At 42.9% G+C, this 20,343-nt stretch overlaps 1 protein-coding gene across 1 annotated transcript; it reads right to left on the bottom strand.

Annotated features, from left to right (window-relative positions):
• Positions 1-4,682: 4,682 nt before the first annotated feature.
• On the bottom strand, positions 4,683-18,856 carry tiprl (TIP41, TOR signaling pathway regulator-like). The gene is made up of 9 exons (XM_083776585.1): positions 18,838-18,856; positions 16,972-17,102; positions 13,100-13,279; positions 11,514-11,613; positions 10,213-10,344; positions 7,117-7,212; positions 5,636-5,698; positions 4,991-5,108; positions 4,683-4,875 (listed from the first exon to the last, which is right to left on the bottom strand). The coding sequence occupies exons 2-9, from the start codon at positions 17,097-17,099 to the stop codon at positions 4,844-4,846; spliced, it is 849 nt and encodes a 282-aa protein (XP_083632711.1). The 5' UTR covers positions 17,100-17,102; positions 18,838-18,856; the 3' UTR covers positions 4,683-4,843.
• Positions 18,857-20,343: the final 1,487 nt, after the last annotated feature.

The raw sequence follows: 20,343 nt of genomic DNA, 5'->3' as shown, positions 1-20,343 counted from the left end.
TTCCAACCGTCCACCGCCTCCAACACAAACGTACGTGACGTCGTTAATGTGCGACTGCTACTACTAGTGCGACGCCGGTTGCCTAGCAACTACAGTACAACAGACGCCACTTGTTCTAAAAAAAGAAAACGTGGAATCTGGGGACCCCCAGTGGTCTTTGAGGGGATGCCATGCAAAAACGACAAAACAGTTTAAACATTGAAAACCCTATTCTAATGATGAATGGCCCTGATGAAGACCGGTTTCGAAACCAGTGGTGGAAAGTAATTAAGTACTTTTACTTAAGTACTGTACTTAAGTACAATTTTTAGGTATTTGTACTTTAGTATTTCCAATTTCCAGTACTTTTACTTCTACATCTGAATATACAACCCACAATGTACTAATAATATATCAGAGATTCAAAAGTGCTAGCATTGTAAATCTCCAGTTAAAGGGGTCGCACAGTAGGCCTATATACCGTACACGGTCAAAATGGGCAGGGGTGAGGTGGGTTCAGTGAGTGAGGCCAAGTAGTAGCCTGACCAGTTTGTTTTGGGACGTCTGGAATCTTGTTTTAAGGGCCTTTGAGGTGCTGTAAAGTTTACACCACTGCTATTTACTGTATTCTTTTTATTTTCCTTCATTTGTTTTTCCTTTCTTTTTGAGTGGTGCAGCCACTCCATGGAACAGCAATGTGTGTCTGTCTGTCTGTCACTATGTCCGTTTAGAGTTCCAACAGGTGACAAGGTGGCGCTGTTGAGCTTCACACTGTGCACAGGTGGATGATGGGAAGCTGAGTTTTTAACACCAGCACAGAACAGTACAGACTATGCACAGGTGCATGATGAGTTTAGACCAGAGGTTTTCAACTGGTGGTCCGTGGACCACTGGTGGTCCGTGAAGGTAAGGTATTGCATGTGGTCCCTGGCCATGCATTTAGTATGTTTTTTATCGACCGCTAGTTGGGAAATTAACTAGTTCATTAAGTGACCTGGTGATGTATGATGACATCAATGTCAGTTACTGCAGGGAAGTCGGATGTCAAGAACTTCCACAGAAAGGGAGTTTGAAGTTCAAGGGAAAGTGAACCGGAATGACTGGTTGAGTCTATTAGGAAATGTCAAATGTGCCCATAATATAATCATGCAATCGCATGAGTCTGCCATCTATGAGTTTAATATGGAAGGTTAAGAGAACAGAGTAAGGGCAACCATAGGAAAGGAATAGCTCCGGACGACTAGCATATGCCAGTTAAATTATACTGACTGTTAAGGTCTTGATTTAATTCACCTCAAATTAACAAATTTGATATTCAATTTAATATCCCCTCACCCAACTCAACAGTGGTCCCCAGGTTGATTCTTAGTCAGGGTGGTGGTCCCCAGGTTGATTATCAGTCAGCGTGGTGGTCCCTGGTTCATAATCAGTTGAAAACCCCTGGTTTAGACAATACATTCAATCTCCCAAATGAGACGAGAAAGAATCCAGATTATTAAAATTAGACCACAAACTGGGTGAAAATGGGGTTATTTAGTTCTTTATTATATGACAAAAAGAACATCAATTATTGTATAAGGCTAGTATTTTTTTTACAGGCATTTACAGACGATAAGCAACAAGCCTCAGAAACACAATTAAAAAAATCATACGTGGTGTAACTTGATGTCATTACTTTGTATCAAAAACATTTGCTAATCGATATGACAGTGCAAAATGTCTTCCAGTCAAATACAGACATTTAAAAACTCAACATATTGGAGAAAAAAAAAGGTTCTATGACAAAAGTAGCACATGTAGCACATGCTGCAATTTACCATCTGAAGTAGTTTGTATGACAAACTGGATTAATCTAGTTGACACCGGTCCTGGATTAATCTAGTTATGACACCGGTCCTGGATTAATCTAGTTATGACACCGGTCCTGGATTAATCTAGTTGACACCGGTCCTGGATTAATCTAGTAGCGGTAGGAACACACTAGGGATTGGGACGATATCCACCATTATCGTTTATCGCGATAAAAAACTGCTCCCAATAATAATAATCGTATCGCAGAGATTTTCAATTTATCGTAACATTGTCCTCCATTGTACACCAAGATGAATTAGCTTTTGTTGAGATGCAAATTCAGTCCGACTTTAAAGAAGGCATTTGGTACACTCATGGATTTCACAATGCCACGCCAGACTTTCCGGTCCTTCATTGCCATCCCCAGTTCCTGCTTACTGATGCATGATGTGTCCCTATAGCGATGACATCAGGGAACGACAGTTTTCTACCTCTGGACTGCTTTGAGGCAGGACTCCAGAGAAGAAGGGAAGATATAACCTCATTGTCAGCTCTGTAGCAGTGGCCGGAAAACTGTGTTCTTCTGGATCGGACCAGTGAAGAAACACGGGGAAGGTTGCGGTATATTAGATTAGTCGATGGGTGGCTCTTGCAAGACAGATTTTGCGCTCTCATTAGAAGGCGGGTGGGTGTAAGTGCCATCCAACCGTTTCTCTAATTTCTTTGAAAGTGTCCAGGTCTCAGAGCCATAGAGTAGAATCTGCTCAACGGTCGTCCTATTTTTTTTTTACTTTGAACATCTTACTAAACTGGGATGACCAGATCTTATGTCATTGCAGGCTGACCAGGCCATACCCTTCCTAGTTTTACTTTTGGGAAGAAGATATATATGAACCCAAATACTTTATAGTCATCAACCTGTTTCAGAGGAGTGTTGTTAAGTGTTTTTATAATGTGGTTATTGTTGGATTTGCATATATTTACGTATTCAGTTTTCGTCTCGTTGGGCTAATGACCTGCTCAAGAGACTGAAGGAGAGTATTCCAACCATTGACTGATAAGTGCGATGTCATCAGCGAAGTCAGTGTCGCTTAGGTATTCAGCAGGATGACGAGAGCTTCTCCTAGGGTTTAGTTGGTAGCCCTTATCATTGATAGTATCCACTGACATACGAAGAACATAATCAACAACAATAATAAATATAAACGCCATCTACTGTATACAAACATAGCAGGTCTACAAGCTCACAACGCGTTGCAACAAGCTTGAGCTTGTAGATCGGCTATTTTTTGTTCCCCCCGTGAAGAATAGGGATGCTGGGGGTTCAGGCGGTTAAACGATGGTACCATTTTTAATTTCTAAGCATATTTTTATTATCGCGACAAATATCACAATTAAATTTGCCACAATAATCGTCCCATCCCTAGAACATTCCGTTTGGAATAGTACACCATCATAGAATACACCATAATAGAATATAGTGTTAAATAAAAAATACAGTAGGGTCTTGACAAGTCTGGCATCATTGAGAATCACTCATTCATAGCTCAAAATTACACATTTGGCAAGATTTCTTATTTATTTTATTTCCATTAATAAGCTTATCCAGACAGACGGCTATGCAAGCTGCTGGAAAGTGTAATGATTTTAGATTTTTAAGACATACATTTATTTTAATTACATTTTTCACCTTCAGTCAGAAATGGAGAGGGGCCCCGATACAGGCCGGAAGCACACCGACTCCACCAGTTTGCATCATCCAGATAACCATGCATTCATCATCCAGATAACCATGCATTCATCATCCAGATAACCATGCATTCATCATCCAGATAACCATGCATTCATCATCCAGATAACCATGCATTCATCATCCAGATAACCATGCATTCATCATCCAGATAACCATGCATTCATCATCCAGATAACCATGCACTCATCATCCAGATAACCATGTATTCATCATCCATCATCCAGATAACCATGCATTCATCATCCAGATAACCATGCACTCATCATCCAGATAACCATGTATTCATCATCCATCATCCAAATAACCATGCATTCATCATTCATCATCCATCATCCAGATAACCATGCACTCATCATCCATCATCCAGATAACCATGCACTCATCATCCAGATAACCATGCACTCATCATCCCCAATGATTCCAGACTTATGTAGAAAACCCCCATATAAAACCATCAAACATTTACACAATCCAACCCCCCCCCCCCCAAAGAAAAACAAAAACAGCATCCGTCAAGGAAGGTTTTAGCACAACTCTTAACAACTGAGGTCCCTTTGAGGATGTCCCGAGTATTATTAAAATGAACAGAGACGTTTTTTCCAAAGTACAGCAGGGTGCGATGTGTTCTTATTCTGATGCTTCAAAGTGACCGTGCCAGTGCTGCTGCTGACCATGACTCATATATGGCACACTTTACATTATTGCTGTCCATTTAGCTAAACATGTTCCCCCCAAGAGGAAGCCATTGGATTCCAATCATTTTGGTACAGTAAGAAAATCAACTCTTAAATCAACAGTAAGAAAATCAACTTTTTAAGACTTGAAAATTGCGTTTAGATAAAGGGTTCCTCGATCCAGACAATGTTCATTTACAAATTAAATTAAAATGGCCATGAATTGTTACCAGGCACTAATACCAGCCAGAGAGGGCACAGATGTTTAACCCATTCTGACCTGAGATCAGATTCTATAAACGTCTTCTACATCCTACATCTTCTACATACGTCAGTCGTTCGATTTTTCAAAAATAGCAGACCTACAAGCTCGTATCACGCCACTCGGTGGCGCGATATGAGCTTGTAGATCTGCTATTTTTAAATAGCTAAAGCATAACATGATGCTGACACCAAAATGGGTGCCCGGTCAGAATGGGTTAAGATGGGTTTATAACCTGCACCGTTTGAATAATAATAATATTAGTAATAATAATAATAATAATAAAGGTGTAATCATTTCAAAATGTAAGAATCGGCAGTAATGCTTTGGAAACCAGTGGCCGCAGAGACGCGCAGTAACGTAAAGTATACTTACGAGTCACAGTCAATGGGCTAAACCACTGGGTGCGGTCGGTGCTAAAACAAAAGAGAGTAAACAGATATTGGACGAGTGCTAGAAGACGGGACAGGGTGACGAACCAAGGGGGGGGGGGGGGGGGGGGGGTTTATTGTGCGCTCGTCTCTTGGTTACCGGCGGCCGAACCGTTGTTGTCCATCGAGGGCAGCTCCAGCTTCTCGCACTCGGTCAACTTCAGGTCTAAGTACTGGGCGATCTCGTTGGGGTCGGTGTGCAGAGACGCCGGGACGTTCTAGAAGGAGAAGACGGAAGAAACCCAATAGTTTCGTTGAAGATGGAGTGCCATGATTTTTTTCCCCACGCTAAGGGACGATTCATACTCCTTATTTTACCGCTGTCTCGGCGCTGTAGTGCCGAAATGATTTCGGCTCGTCAGACATTTTCAGTTGCACCGAAGAGCCGACTTCTTTAGGACGGTACCCAAACCTCAAATTACGTCACATTGTAGGCTCTACAGAACCGAACCGACTTTTATTCGGCCCTAAAACATGATCATCAGGTTTTATTGTTATATAAGGAGGAAGAATTCGGACTGCAATCCTTTTTTTTCCTCCTGTATGTATCGTTTTGTTCAGCACCTGTATAATGTTTTTATAGAGATGTGCGTACTTTACTACTTTCTTACTTTTCTATTTCTTGATTGCACGAGATTTCTTGATCGCTTATGAATCTCAAATTCTCAAATAAAAAACATCCATCACTAGGACATTATTGTGTGGTGCAGTGATTGCATATATAGTCTCCGATTAAATAGCTCACCTTCAGATCAGCTATTTTGCTTTCTCTTGTGCTGAATTCTCTGAGAAGGTAGTTGCTTCCAGCCTATAAGGAAATTGACAGGACAAAAAAAAAACTGTTTTTTTTAAATGTTCCCCTAAATGTTCTTTCATCAGTGCAGGCAGACCAGGGCTGCACTCCAAACGCCAGTACTTATGAAATAGTTATTACTAGAATTCATTCTAACTCTCGATTTGGTCACCAAGAAAATACCCATGAGAACATTTTTACAGTCTACAAATAGCAGATGGACAAGATAATGTCCTAATTGTTCGCTATTCAGAGTCAGGCATTATGGCCCCAAACAATAGATTGCAAAGATTTGAGTTAAAAAACGTTCGCTCTGAAAGAATATATATTCAAAGATTTGCGCCGCATTTTCACGATTTTTCAAAAAATAGATAGAACTCGGTGCCGCACTATGAGCTTGTAGATCTGCCAAAATACCAGGTCACACCAGGGTAATAATTGAAGATCGTGATAAATTGTTGTGATATGTGATGATCATGACTGTCAGACTGTCAGATTGTCACCTCTCTCTAACAAAACAGGGACTATTGAAAATGTGACTGGACATTTTTGTAAGTTGGCAACAAGTGATATTTCGCCTTGTATTAATTAGATGATATTTACAATTTAGGCATTTAGCAGACGCTCTTAATCCAGAGCAATGTACAGTAAAGCTGCTATAAGAAATAATATGTCAAATTTTAATGACCTTTTTATTTTTTGGTTTTCAGACATTCAGCCAGCAATGGGTAAAACGCTCCCAAAAGAAAGTAGTCTCTGTGACACATCTAGGGGCCACAATCTGCATTCAAAGACTTTCCTAGAAGCTTTGTCATTGGTTGATTTGCCTGTCTACCTCCTGATTGGTTAGTCATTTCGACCAGGTTTTTTTTTTTTCGACCAATGACAAAGCTTCTAGGAACATCTTTGAATGCAGATTGTGGCCCCTAGATGTGTCCAGGGGCCACGATGTAGTCTCTAGAGACTACATTGTTTTGGGAGCGTTTTACTCATTGCTGGCTGTCTGAATACCAATAAAATAAATAAAAAACAAAGTCATTAAAATGTTGGCATATTATTGCTTATAGCAGCTTTGAGGAAGAACTAAAAACATGGCGATACATCGTATACAAGACTAGTGGAATATATCTATATAATGAAACTATGCATATATACTATATAGTGCTATGTCTACATGAAATCCTGACTAAAGTTACATACGTTGAGTCTTTGCATTAGTGCGCCACCGAGTGGCGCGCTACGAGCTTGTAGGTCTGCTATTTTTGAAATATCGAAGAACGACTGACATAGAAACATAACTTTTTCAGAACACTGTCAGGATGTAGAAGACATTTGTAGAATCTGATCTCAGGTCAGAATGGAAAACTGTCAGGATGTAGAAGACATTTGTAGAATCTGATCTCAGGTCAGAATGGGTTTAAGGAATAACTTGCCTCGTGGAACAGCCGCGTGTCGTTTATCCTGATCATCACTCCGTCGACTCGTAGGAAGAAACGCAGCAGCAGGAAGAAGCTGGTAGGCATCACTCTCTGTGGAACACAGCAGAGATTAGAATGGGCTGCATCACTCTCTGTGGAACACAGCAGAGATTATAATGGGCTGCATCACTCTCTGTGGAACACAGCAGAGATTAGAATGGGGTGCATCACTCTCTGTGGAACACAGCAGGGATTAGAATGGGCTGTATCACTCTCTGTGGAACACAGCAGAGATTAGAATGGGCTGCATCACTCTCTGTGGAACACAGCAGAGATTAGAATGGGCTGTATCACTCTCTGTGGAACACAGCAGAGATTAGAATGGGCTGTATCACTCTCTGTGGAACACAGCAGGGATTAGAATGGGCTGTATCACTCTCTGTGGAACACAGCAGAGATTAGAATGGGCTGTATCACTCTCTGTGGAACACAGCAGAGATTAGAATGGGCTGTATCACTCTCTGTGGAACACAGCAGAGATTAGAATGGGCTGCATCACTCTCTGTGGAACACAGCAGAGATTAGAATGGGCTGTATCACTCTCTGTGGAACACAGCAGAGATTAGAATGGGCTGTATCACTCTCTGTGGAACACAGCAGAGATTAGAATGGGCTGTATCACTCTCTGTGGAACACAGCAGGGATTAGAATGGGCTGTATCACTCTCTGTGGAACACAGCAGAGATTAGAATGGGCTGTATCACTCTCTGTGGAACACAGCAGAGATTAGAATGGGCTGTATCACTCTCTGTGGAACACAGCAGAGATTATAATGGGGTGTATCACTCTCTGTGGAACACAGCAGAGATTAGAATGGGGTGTATCACTCTCTGTGGAACACAGCAGAGATTAGAATGGGCTGTATCACTCTCTGTGGAACACAGCAGAGATTAGAATGGGCTGTATCACTCTCTGTGGAACACAGCAGGGATTAGAATGGGCTGTATCACTCTCTGTGGAACACAGCAGGGATTAGAATGGGCTGTATCACTCTCTGTGGAACACAGCAGAGATTAGAATGGGCTGCATCACTCTCTGTGGAACACAGCAGGGATTAGAATGGGCTGTATCACTCTGTGGAACACAGCAGGGATTAGAATGGGCTGTATCACTCTCTGTGGAACACAGCAGAGATTAGAATGGGCTGCATCACTCTCTGTGGAACACAGCAGGGATTAGAATGGGCTGTATCACTCTCTGTGGAACACAGCAGGGATTAGAATGGGCTGCATCACTCTGTGGAACACAGCAGAGATTAGAATGGGCTGTATCACTCTCTGTGGAACACAGCAGGGATTAGAATGGGCTGTATCACTCTCTGTGGAACACAGCAGGGATTAGAATGGGCTGTATCACTCTCTGTGGAACACAGCAGAGATTAGAATGGGCTGCATCACTCTCTGTGGAACACAGCAGGGATTAGAATGGGCTGTATCACTCTGTGGAACACAGCAGGGATTAGAATGGGCTGTATCACTCTCTGTGGAACACAGCAGAGATTAGAATGGGCTGCATCACTCTCTGTGGAACACAGCAGGGATTAGAATGGGCTGTATCACTCTGTGGAACACAGCAGAGATTAGAATGGGCTGCATCACTCTCTGTGGAACACAGCAGAGATTAGAATGGGCTGCATCACTCTCTGTGGAACACAGCAGGGATTAGAATGGGCTGCATCACTCTGTGGAACACAGCAGGGATTAGAATGGGCTGTATCACTCTGTGGAACACAGCAGGGATTAGAATGGGCTGTATCACTCTCTGTGGAACACAGCAGAGATTAGAATGGGCTGCATCACTCTCTGTGGAACACAGCAGGGATTAGAATGGGCTGTATCACTCTCTGTGGAACACAGCAGGGATTAGAATGGGCTGCATCACTCTCTGTGGAACACAGCAGAGATTAGAATGGGCTGTATCACTCTCTGTGGAACACAGCAGAGATTAGAATGGGCTGTATCACTCTCTGTGGAACACAGCAGAGATTAGAATGGGCTGCATCACTCTGTGGAACACAGCAGGGATTAGAATGGGCTGTATCACTCTGTGGAACACAGCAGAGATTAGAATGGGCTGCATCACTCTCTGTGGAACACAGCAGAGATTAGAATGGGCTGCATCACTCTCTGTGGAACACAGCAGAGATTAGAATGGGCTGTATCACTCTCTGTGGAACACAGCAGAGATTAGAATGGGGTGCATCACTCTGTGGAACACAGCAGGGATTAGAATGGGGTGTATCACTCTCTGTGGAACACAGCAGGGATTAGAATGGGCTGTATCACTCTCTGTGGAACACAGCAGAGATTAGAATGGGCTGTATCACTCTCTGTGGAACACAGCAGAGATTAGAATGGGCTGCATCACTCTCTGTGGAACACAGCAGGGATTAGAATGGGCTGCATCACTCTCTGTGGAACACAGCAGAGATTAGAATGGGCTGTATCACTCTCTGTGGAACACAGCAGGGATTAGAATGGGCTGTATCACTCTGTGTGGAACACAGCAGAGATTAGAATGGGCTGTATCACTCTCTGTGGAACACAGCAGAGATTAGAATGGGCTGCATCACTCTCTGTGGAACACAGCAGAGATTAGAATGGGCTGTATCACTGTCTGTGGAACACAGCAGAGATTAGAATGGGCTGTATCACTCTGTGTGGAACACAGCAGAGATTAGAATGGGCTGTATCACTCTCTGTGGAACACAGCAGGGATTAGAATGGGCTGTATCACTCTCTGTGGAACACAGCAGAGATTAGAATGGGCTGCATCACTCTCTGTGGAACACAGCAGAGATTAAAGATGGGGTGCAGTTTATACGAAATAAAACAATGACCTCTGTACTGTTTTTTCTCATCTCTCTCCACATTTCCTGTCAGCCTACTGTCTGTCCCTCCATAAAAAATATAAAATAAAGGCGAAAGCCACAAAAAAAGAAAAAAAAAGACTAGAAGTGAATGCTCTAGCACACTATCAAAGGGGCTGGAAGGAAGCTTGGTCATTCGGGTCACTTCTTGCAACAACAAAAATAAAAGCTAGTTTACTGACGATTTTAACGCTTATTGTGGAGACGCCGTGGTCGTGCAGCTCGTCCTCAAAGAGCAGCACGTCGTCGAAGAACATGATCTGTTCTCGAGCTTTTAGTTTCTCCAGGTCGATGCGCTCCGTCGTCTCCGCCACCTGCGGAAGGAAGGAAGGGAAACCAGATCGTCACGTTGTCCATAGAACGTCGTTATAATCCCATAACCCATTTAGACCCATTAACGATTCTACAAATGCCATCTAAATCCTGACAGTTGTCAGAAAACCCCATGTTTCTATGTCAGTCGTTCTCAAACATTTTCGTGTCAAGGACCCCCAAATATTTATATGTAATTGGCCGCCGAACCCCATCTGAAAAGATGTTGTTCCAGAGACCCTGCACCAGAAGCAAAGATATGAGTTAAAAACGAACACTCTGAAAGAATATATATATTCAAAGATTTGCGCCACATTTTCACGATTTTTCATCTACAAGCTCGTAGTGCGGCACCGAGTGCTTGTAGAGATTGTGACGCAAATCTTTGAATATATATTCTTTCAGAACATTTTTAACTCAAATCTTTGCTTCTGGGGGTCCCTGGAACAACATATTTTCAGATGGGGGTCCATGGCACTTACCCTACCCCCTTAGATAGCATTTCTGTAGACTTAGATAGCATCTGATACATACAGTTATGTAGACAGCACTATAATTGCATTGTATATAGTCATAGCACGCCATAGTACATATGTATAGCATAGTAGTATATATATATAGTTTATATGTATAGTCTCATAATATAGATATTCCACTGTTACTTTCTTAGCTTACGCATGTTTTATGATAAATGCTTTTTTGTGATGTATTCCCATGCTTTTGTTCTTGCTTATTGTAAATCGCTCTGGATTAAGAGCGTCTGCTAAATGCCTAAATTGTATGGCCAAATACAGATCATTCTGGGGGTCCTTGACATGAAAAAAGTTGAGCACCACTGACAGAAACGTAGGTTTTTCAGAAAACCTTTAGGATTTAGAAGCAATTCTTTTAGAATCGGCCTCAGATCTAAATGGGTTAAAATGAAAATTATATTATTTCAGAGCGAACGTTTTTAACTAAAATCTTTGCTTCCGGGTAGGGGGTCCCTGGAAAAACATATGTACATATAACTGTGGGGGTCCTTGACATGAAAATGTTTGAGAACGACCGACATAGAAAAACATGAGTTTTCTTTTCAGAAAACCCATGCTAAAAATGTAGAATTTGTGGAATGGTCCTGGGGCCTAAATGGGTTTTATATGAGGACAGTTGATCAAATGAAGTCACCCACTCTCATCTGCATGTCCGCCTGGATCATGGTGCCTCTGTAGTCCGTGGTGTAGGTCCAGTCGTAGGGTTTCACCACCTCCTTGGAGTGCTCAGAATCGGCCCTAAAGAGAGAGACAATGTCACACAATGAGCTTGTTTATTCGCATTAACGAACGGAGATCAAGTTCCGTACGTCTCATGAGTCATGACTTAAAGGGACACTTCACCCTTTTTGCAAATAAATATATGTTAATGACGTTTAGAAGCTTTAGAACACTTTCCTGGAGATCTTTATGTGTGTAATATGTGGTTTTAGATATTTTAGATTGTAGCAGTGAGCCTGTTGTCTCTGATGTCATGGACACTGGGCTCACTTCCTTCCTGGACTACATGTTGTCTCAGTAAGACAGCTCTCCCCCTATCCACAAGGAGGAGCAGTGCACCAAATAATTATGGGAATTGTATTCCAGGAAGGTAGTGAGAACAGTGTCCATGACATCAGAGACAACAGGCTCACTGCTACAATCTAAAATAACTAAAACCTAACATATAACATATTACACACATAAATACCCCCAGGAAAGTGATCTAAAGCTTCTAAACGTCATTAACATATATTTTTTAGCAAAAAGGGTGAAGTGTCCCTTTAAGTTGAAACCACCCTAAATTCATTCAAGTCTTAGTTTAAAAAAAACGAAAAACGAAAAACACATCAAGTGCTGTGTGTCTCATGACTTCAAACCATCCATCAAATATGAGTGACTGACTGTCATAAACGATACACAACGAGACACATCCCCGACAATATCGCCAGGGCAGTTTGTATATTTTTGGAGCACAATGCTTATATGAGACGGTTTTAAGATGACTCTATGTTATTCTCCATAGAGAACATCTTCCATGAACCACGGGATGAGCGAGTGACATCACCACGGGATGAGTGAGTGACGTCAGGACTTCGGCGCTCTATCATGCTATATCTTGCCTTACCTCTTACCTTATTTGCTTTCCGTTTTTTTTTACCATTTTGAAAAACATTTTAAAATAGTTCAAAACAATATGCCTGACGATTACCACTAAATTATTCACATGCCTGCCTAAATATGTCATAAATCGCCCCCTAAGGTCTTCCACTGCTGGCCTGCTCGCTTTGCCTAAAGAAATGGCAACTAAAAAATACGGGGAAGCAGCTTTTTGCTTCTACGGGCCGACGGCATGGAACAAACTGTACCTTCAGGCAGACTCTGTAGACATTTTTAAAGCACAGCTCAAGACCCACTTCTACACCCTTGCTTTTAATTGATATTTTGTGTTATTCATGTCCTCACTGTATTGCATTACTGCTCTTGTTTTTTAATGTTTATGCCTTGCTTTTCTTTTTTTTCCCATTGCTTTGTAAAGCACTTTGAGCTGCATTTCATGTCATGAAAGGTGCTATACAAATAAAGTTTTATTATTATTATTATTAATACAGGCTGTGCTAGATCAATCTGATCTCAGGTCAGAATGGGTCAATGCCCTACTACAGGCTGTGCTAGATCAATCTGATCTCAGGTCAGAATGGGTCAATGCCCTACTACAGGCGGTGCTAGATCATCCTCATCTTGCCTGCTCTCCAGCCACTCCTGTGAGCAGGCCACCTTCACGTTGTCCGCCAGGTTGTTGACTCTCTTCAGGGCATCGATGGCGTTGAACTCGATGCCGTAGCCGTCCGTGTGCTGGATCCGCAGCACGTTGTCCCCAAACAGCATCTCTGGGAGGGCGGGCATGCCCATCTCCTCTGCCAACCTGCACAGAGATACAACAGAGGGTATGAAGGAGGGCGGGGATGTCCATCTCCTCTGCCAACCTGCACAGAGATACAACAGAGGGTATGAAGGAGGGCGGGCATGCCCATCTCCTCTGCCAACCTGCACAGAGATACAACAGAGGGTATGAAGGAGGGCGGGCATGCCCATCTCCTCTGCCAACCTGCACAGAGATACAACAGAGGGTATGAAGGAGGGCGGGCATGCCCATCTCCTCTGCCAACCTGCACAGAGATACAACAGAGGGTATGAAGGAGGGCGGACATGCCCATCTCCTCTGCCAACCTGCACAGAGATACAACAGAGGGTATGAAGGAGGGCGGGCATGCCCATCTCCTCTGCCAACCTGCACGGAGATACAACAGAGGGTATGAAGGAGGGCGGGGATGTCCATCTCCTCTGCCAACCTGCACGGAGATACAACAGATCTATAATAATACATCTCTGGGAGGGCGGGCATGCCCATCTCCTCTGCCAACCTGCACAGAGATACAATAGAGGGTATGAAGGAGGGCGGGGATGTCCATCTCCTCTGCCAACCTACACGGAGATACAATAGAGGGTATGCACGTGACATCATCGTACCTGGAAGTTATGCAGGGAACGCCCACTGAGTGGCGAAAAACTACTTTCTGGCCTCGACAGCCCGTTCATCCAAACAGAAAAAAGTCCTGTCTGATTACATTAAAACAATGTTAAACTCACCAACGTTGCAGCTGTACGAAAAGCTTGAATTACCCTCTTTCTACAAAGTTTTTGTTTCATAAAAATCCGGGTGCAGTACTTAGTTTAGACAGTTTTTGGTTTAGACTAGTCATTGGTTAGACCAGTCATTAGTCCTACAAGTACAACCTATCTCAAACCCTCACCCTAAACCTAACCTCCCACGGGGCAGCACACCTAAACCTAACCTTAACCCATGTCTAACCAATGACTAGTCTAAACTAAGTATGCACCCTAAACCTAACCTTAACCCATGTCTAACCAATGACTAGTCTAAACTAAGTATGCACCCCATTTTCATTATTTTTTTATTTGTACTGGAATAAAACCCTTTGCCTGTACGTTTTGTAAAGGCTCATACATAGTCTAGATTTTCGGTGGTTAGGTGACCACCGAACTACAACATGATGTCACGAGCCGCGGTGAAGAGCAAACCACCGCCACCGCTCCAGCCCTTCTCTCTGTTTTTACTCACCACCGCTCAATGTTATTTCAGCTCCGGTGGTCAGCTCACCACCGGAGGGGTGGTCACCTCACCACCGAAAATCCAGACTATGAATAGGCCTTCAGGCTACTTACTTCCTGACAAACGCTCTGCGTTGTCATGACAACCACACACACTGATGGATGGGAAAACGTAAGGGATTAGGTAGGTAACATCTAAAGTGACAGTCAGATGTAAACAGCTGGACTGGAGCCTGGATCTTGGGGAACTTTGTGTTCTTTGAAACCATTGTCCCGCTGCACATTACATTGCTCCCAATTACTGCTGATAACTACCTACCTCTCTGTTCATGTTCATACTCCTCAATACCTTAACAGTTTGTAGAATTTACAGTACATTTTAAGCACAAACTCAATACAAAGACTGTTAACTGTGAGTGGACGACCCAATTAAGCATTACACTTGTTTACAACAGGGTCCACATTGTTCAATTCATCAAAACATTTAGAGACATACAAATAGACACTTCTATGTAGCTAAAGAACAGAAACAGGAATTCATCATATAGGAAGCAAAAAGGGAAAAGATACATATACAGTGAGGGGAAATGGGGTGGGGGGGGGGATTCAGATTTTACAGAGGCCAGTTTCGAATTGCAGCCATCCGTAGGTGCCCTTTGAGAGCGGTTTTGAAGGAGTCAAGGGATTCACATGTCTTAATGACTGTTGGTAGGGCGTTCCACATTTTGGTGGCATAGGAGCGAAAATAATTTAGTCCCTTGTTTGTGCCGAATCTGGGTTGTACATGGTTTGTTGCACTCCCTCTGGTGTTGTGGGTGTGGACTTCGCTTACATTAAGGAAGTATTTAGACAGGTCCATGGGTATCTTGGTGGTGTATCGAATCTTGTGGACCAGACCCATTGCAAGATGCTGTACTCTGTCGTCGACCCTAAGCCATCCCAGCCTGTCAAAGTGGGCAGGTGAGGCCAAGTAGGAGCCTGACCAGTTTGGTTTGGGAGGTCTGGAGCCTTGTTTTAAGGGCCTTTGAGGTGCTGTGGTACCAAGAGGTGGATGCATAGTCAAAGAAACCTTGTACGAGGGCTCCTGTTAAGGTCTTCAAGGTGTTTTTGCTGACCAGTGAGGAGATCCTGTAAAGGAATCTTGTTCTTTGATTTACTTTTTTGATTACGTTGGTGGCCATCTTATCACCGGAAAGATTGGCCTCCAGGATGGAACCTAGGTAGGTAATTTGATCTTTTCGTGTGATAATATTGTCACCCACTCTAACCAAGAAGCCATCTGCCTTGCTGAGATTACTATTTGATCCGAAGAGGATGGATTCAGTTTTTCCCAGGTGTAAGGATAGTTTGTTATCAGCGAGCCAGGTGCAGATTCTACCGAGTTCAGAGCTGAGGGTCTTTTCAACCTGCAGTTTGTTCCTGTCCGAGACCAGCAGTGCTGAGTCATCTGCGAACAGGAACAAGTTGCAGTCACAAGCTGAAGTCATGTCGTTAACATATATTAGGAACAGTAAAGGCCCTAGTATGCTTCCTTGTGGGACGCCACAGCTCACTGGGAGGGGAGGGGACAGTGTTCCGTTCACCTCCACCATCTGTTCTCTCCCCTCTAGGTAGGATTGCATCCAGCTCACTGATGTGCTATCAAAACCAATAGCTTTAAGCTTGTTAACCAACCAACCAACCTTTTTGTCATTTCATGTTACTCACTGCTATTCCACCTTACACCTCTTATATCCAAATATAAAATAGCCTATGCCAAAATATGCAGTGTGTTGTCCACAGATACAAATCTGAAATCTCCATATTTGCCCAAATTGTGCAGAGTGCCAGTCGCCACCTATCGCACCCAGGGGCATTGAGTGCATGTATTAAGTGTTTAGAAAATATTGTTGGTGCTTTGCAAGGACTAAAATAAATGAGACACACTAAGCCATAGCCAGGCTGCATTTGGCATAATGACTTGAACCTAGGCTTCTATACGAGTATACATTGTGTTGAACGTCGAATAGCGAAAATAGTTGATCTACGAGATCACAATGGATGTTGTTGTGACGCGTTGTGAGCTTGTAGATCAGCTATTTCTGCAGAATGTTGGACTACTAGTTAGGGATGCACCGAAAGGGAAATTCTTGGCCGAAACCGAATACCGAATATCCAAATAATGCAAATATGCCATTGCTGTACCTTAAAGCTACCTGACTTATGGCAAAATAAATGGTTAAAACTTTTATGGGTACATAAAAGTTTTATTTATTCAGCTCTTTTGAATGCATTAATTGCATACACTATTCGTGATATATTTTCTGCCTATTCGGGCCGAAACCGAAGAGTCCAAAAAAGCATTTTTAGCCATTTTCTGCAGAATAATTTCTGCGGACGAATATTCAGTGCATCACTGATAACGACTACTAGTACTACGACATATACCCAGAATAGAGAGCCTAGGGTTCCTGTGGTTAACAAACAGGGGAGGGACTCGCTCACCGCTCGATGTCTTTAGATTTCATGATGTGGGTTTTGGCAGCGGTCACTTTCCACGGTCCAAACGTGAAGTCCTGTTTGCTGCTCTTGAATCCATGATGCAACATCATGTTTGAAAGGTTGGACAACATCAACTGAAAAGGAGACACAAGTGATTGCAGTTGTGTGTGGAGTAGTATGGAACAGACATTTCTTTTACCTAACCCATTCTGACCTGAGATCAGATTCTAACGCACAGAAGAATGGTGGTACAGAAGAATGTGTGAAGTGAGGGGCGCTCTTACAGAGATTAAAATAGGGTGCATTTTGCATCCCAAAACGCAGTTCATAGTTAAGGGGCGCAATAAAACAACGACCTCTGCATCCACGGGATGCACTACTGTACTGTTCTCTAGTTTATTCTGCTATAGCTTTAGTTATAATTATCATTTCTTCTTCTGTTTTCTACATGAATATAACCACATTATAACCATATCAAATGAAATGGGAGGTAAATGCTGCAATTTGTAAAAATGGCCAAATATGAATCCTAACGTCGTTGAAGTGGGACTCATAAAATGTCCCTGGGACTCATCTAAAAGACTATTTACATCACTGCTCTTATCGTATCATCTCGTTCTGGCCATTCACATCCTATTGTCCGGCTTTTAATGTTTGTGTTTTACACTATGACGTAAGAATGGCCATTCATTATCAATGGCATTTAATGTTTGTGTTAGGACAAAGTTTGTGTTTACACGCACCCTCAAAGCTGGACATAGGAGGGGTTAATTAGCGCCCCTCAAGAAGTTGAGGGCCTACTACAGCACAGGGTCAATCATTAAAGTATATGGTATTAAGTTGTTATTATGTTTCTTTTCCCTTTTTGCTGATGAATTCCTGTTCTGTTCTTTGACTATATGGAAGTGTCTATTTGTACGTCTCTAAATGTGTTGATGAATTGAACAATGTGGACCCTCTTGTAAACAAGTGTAATGCTTAATTGGGTCGTCACAGTTAACAGTCTTTGTATTGAGTTTGTGCTTGAAATGTACTGTAATTCTGCAAACTGTTAATAAATCAATCAATCAATCAAGTGGTTAAATGAATGTGTCACCAGTCACTTAGCACTTGTCTGCTTAGACCCATATGTGCCCTCTCCCTACGCAATGAGCGTAGGGAGAGGGCACACATGGGGCTATTGTCTGCTATACTGTATATTAAATTTATTGAAACAAGTAGCTCTACAACTTAGTAATGTTTAAGTTTAATGAGCGTATAGTGATCGGATGGACAACCTTAATCAAACCACAACAATCTCTAGTCATAAGTTAACAGAGGCAGCGTCCTCATATTATGGGTACAATAATTAATAATATATGGGTAAAACCATTCCAAGAAGAGACAACAGCTACAGATACTGTACATATAGAAGAAGATTAACCTTAACATCTTCTCCTCCATCTGTGATCGGCATCTATCGACCACCAAAATAAATCCTGATCCGAGCGCCCATCATGTATGGCTACGGGTCCAACATTGTTACACTCCCCAGAGTTAAATCATAAAGGGTGTTTTTTTATTTACCGAGGGAAACATTACTCACAGCAAATGGAATGTAGGCCTAAACTACAGACACTTTAAACTGATATTTGTCTGGTAATGATCATCCAAATGTGTGCAGTCCCCGACCGACCGTTACAATGAGCAGCGATACCGAAATAATAATAATAATATGAGCAGAAAAGCAGTGTGATTGAGACCATGCTAGTGTCTGTTCTGAACGTCATGCTCGTCAACTGGGAGCCCACTTCCAACACATGCCGCTAAGTGTCTTTGTTAGTGCCCTGGAGCGTTAAAACAGAGCAATTATTTAATGAAGCAACTTACCTCAAAAAAAGCTGTTGTCAACCAGCCCTATTGTATTCAAGCACGTCGCTCAAATACGTCCCCCCGGAACTTGTACTTCCGCTCTACTTTTTGGTTCCGCACGTTCAGTTAGGTTAGGGCGTAGAATGATAATGAGTTACCGTTAGTTTAGTTAAGCCTGCTTGATTCTGTAGCCATGCAGCTATAACATGGCAATATAAACAGTAATAATGCACCCTGAGAGCGATGCTGGTGCGGGTTTATAGCCTAGTAACTGTTGGTAGCCAGGCTTTTATTTTCGTTCGCAAGTGGAGTGGAGACTTTAGACTCACTATAGAGACCATCCCACACTGGACTGGAAGTGGTCACTCACAGGTGAGAGTTCTTCAGACAAACAGCATGCAAAGTCCCTCTATCTCTCTCTCTCTCTCTGTCTAGTCTCTCTCTGTCCCTCTCTCTCTCTCTCTCTCTCTCTCTCTGTCTCTCTCTCTCCATAGTCCACACTGAGATGTTTCACTGAGGGGAAATTGATCGATTGATTGATTGATTGAAATATTTATTAACAGTTTGTAGAATTTACAGTACATTTTAAGCACAAACTCAATACAAAGACTGTTAACTGTGAGTGGACGACCCAATTAAGCATTACACTTGTTTACAACAGGGTCCACATTGTTCAATTCAACAAAACATTTAGAGACATACAAATAGACACTTCTATGTAGTTAAAGAACAGGTCATTATCTGTCATTATCCTTGTTCGTACACACACACACACACACACACACACACACACACACACACACACACACACACACACATGACACACACCATTAACAAATGTAAGTTTGTATTATGTGTATAGTAGCCTATTACTATGTAGGTATGTAGCCTATATATATATATATATATATAGCCCCTATGTTATGTATGTATGTATGTATGTATCTGCATGTCATAGGCATCCGTCCGTCAGTGATGACGATGGATTGCGCCTGGGTGGTCATGATTTCTTGCAGCGACGGCTGTGGCTGGACAGCCCCGCTCCGGAGTGACAGTCTTTAGCGCAGTTGGTGCAGACAAAACGAGAGGGGACTGGTACAGGAGTGGGGGCTGCTTCACGCAGTTTCCTCTTCTGTCTCTTCGCCTGCAGCAAAGAGATGTGTCTCTCCTCGGCACGGCGAGTTCCTGCAGCGACAGTCCGCCTCCATACGCCACGGTCCTTTGCAGCTTCCTCCCAGCTGTTGTGGTCAATGCCTGCCTGCTTCATGTCACGTTTGCAAACGTCCCTGAAGCGCAGGCGTGGGCGACCAAGAGGTCTGGAGCCTGTTGACAGCTCTCCATACAGGACGGCCCTGGGGAGCCGGCTGGGGTCCATCCTGTGGACATGGCCAAGCCACCTGAGGCGGCGCTGGCTCAGCATGGTGAACATGCTGGTGGAGTGAGCACGTTCCAGGACTTCTGTGTTGGGAATTTTGTCCTGCCAAGAGATTCCCAGGATGCGACGTAGACAACGCAGGTGGAAGC

Source organism: Protomyctophum parallelum, assembly GCF_964188405.1.
Source record: "Protomyctophum parallelum genome assembly, chromosome: 1".
Lineage (NCBI taxonomy): Eukaryota > Metazoa > Chordata > Actinopteri > Myctophiformes > Myctophidae > Protomyctophum > Protomyctophum parallelum.
Note: the sequence above shows the minus strand (reverse complement) of the source record. Positions and strands in the feature narration are given on the sequence as shown.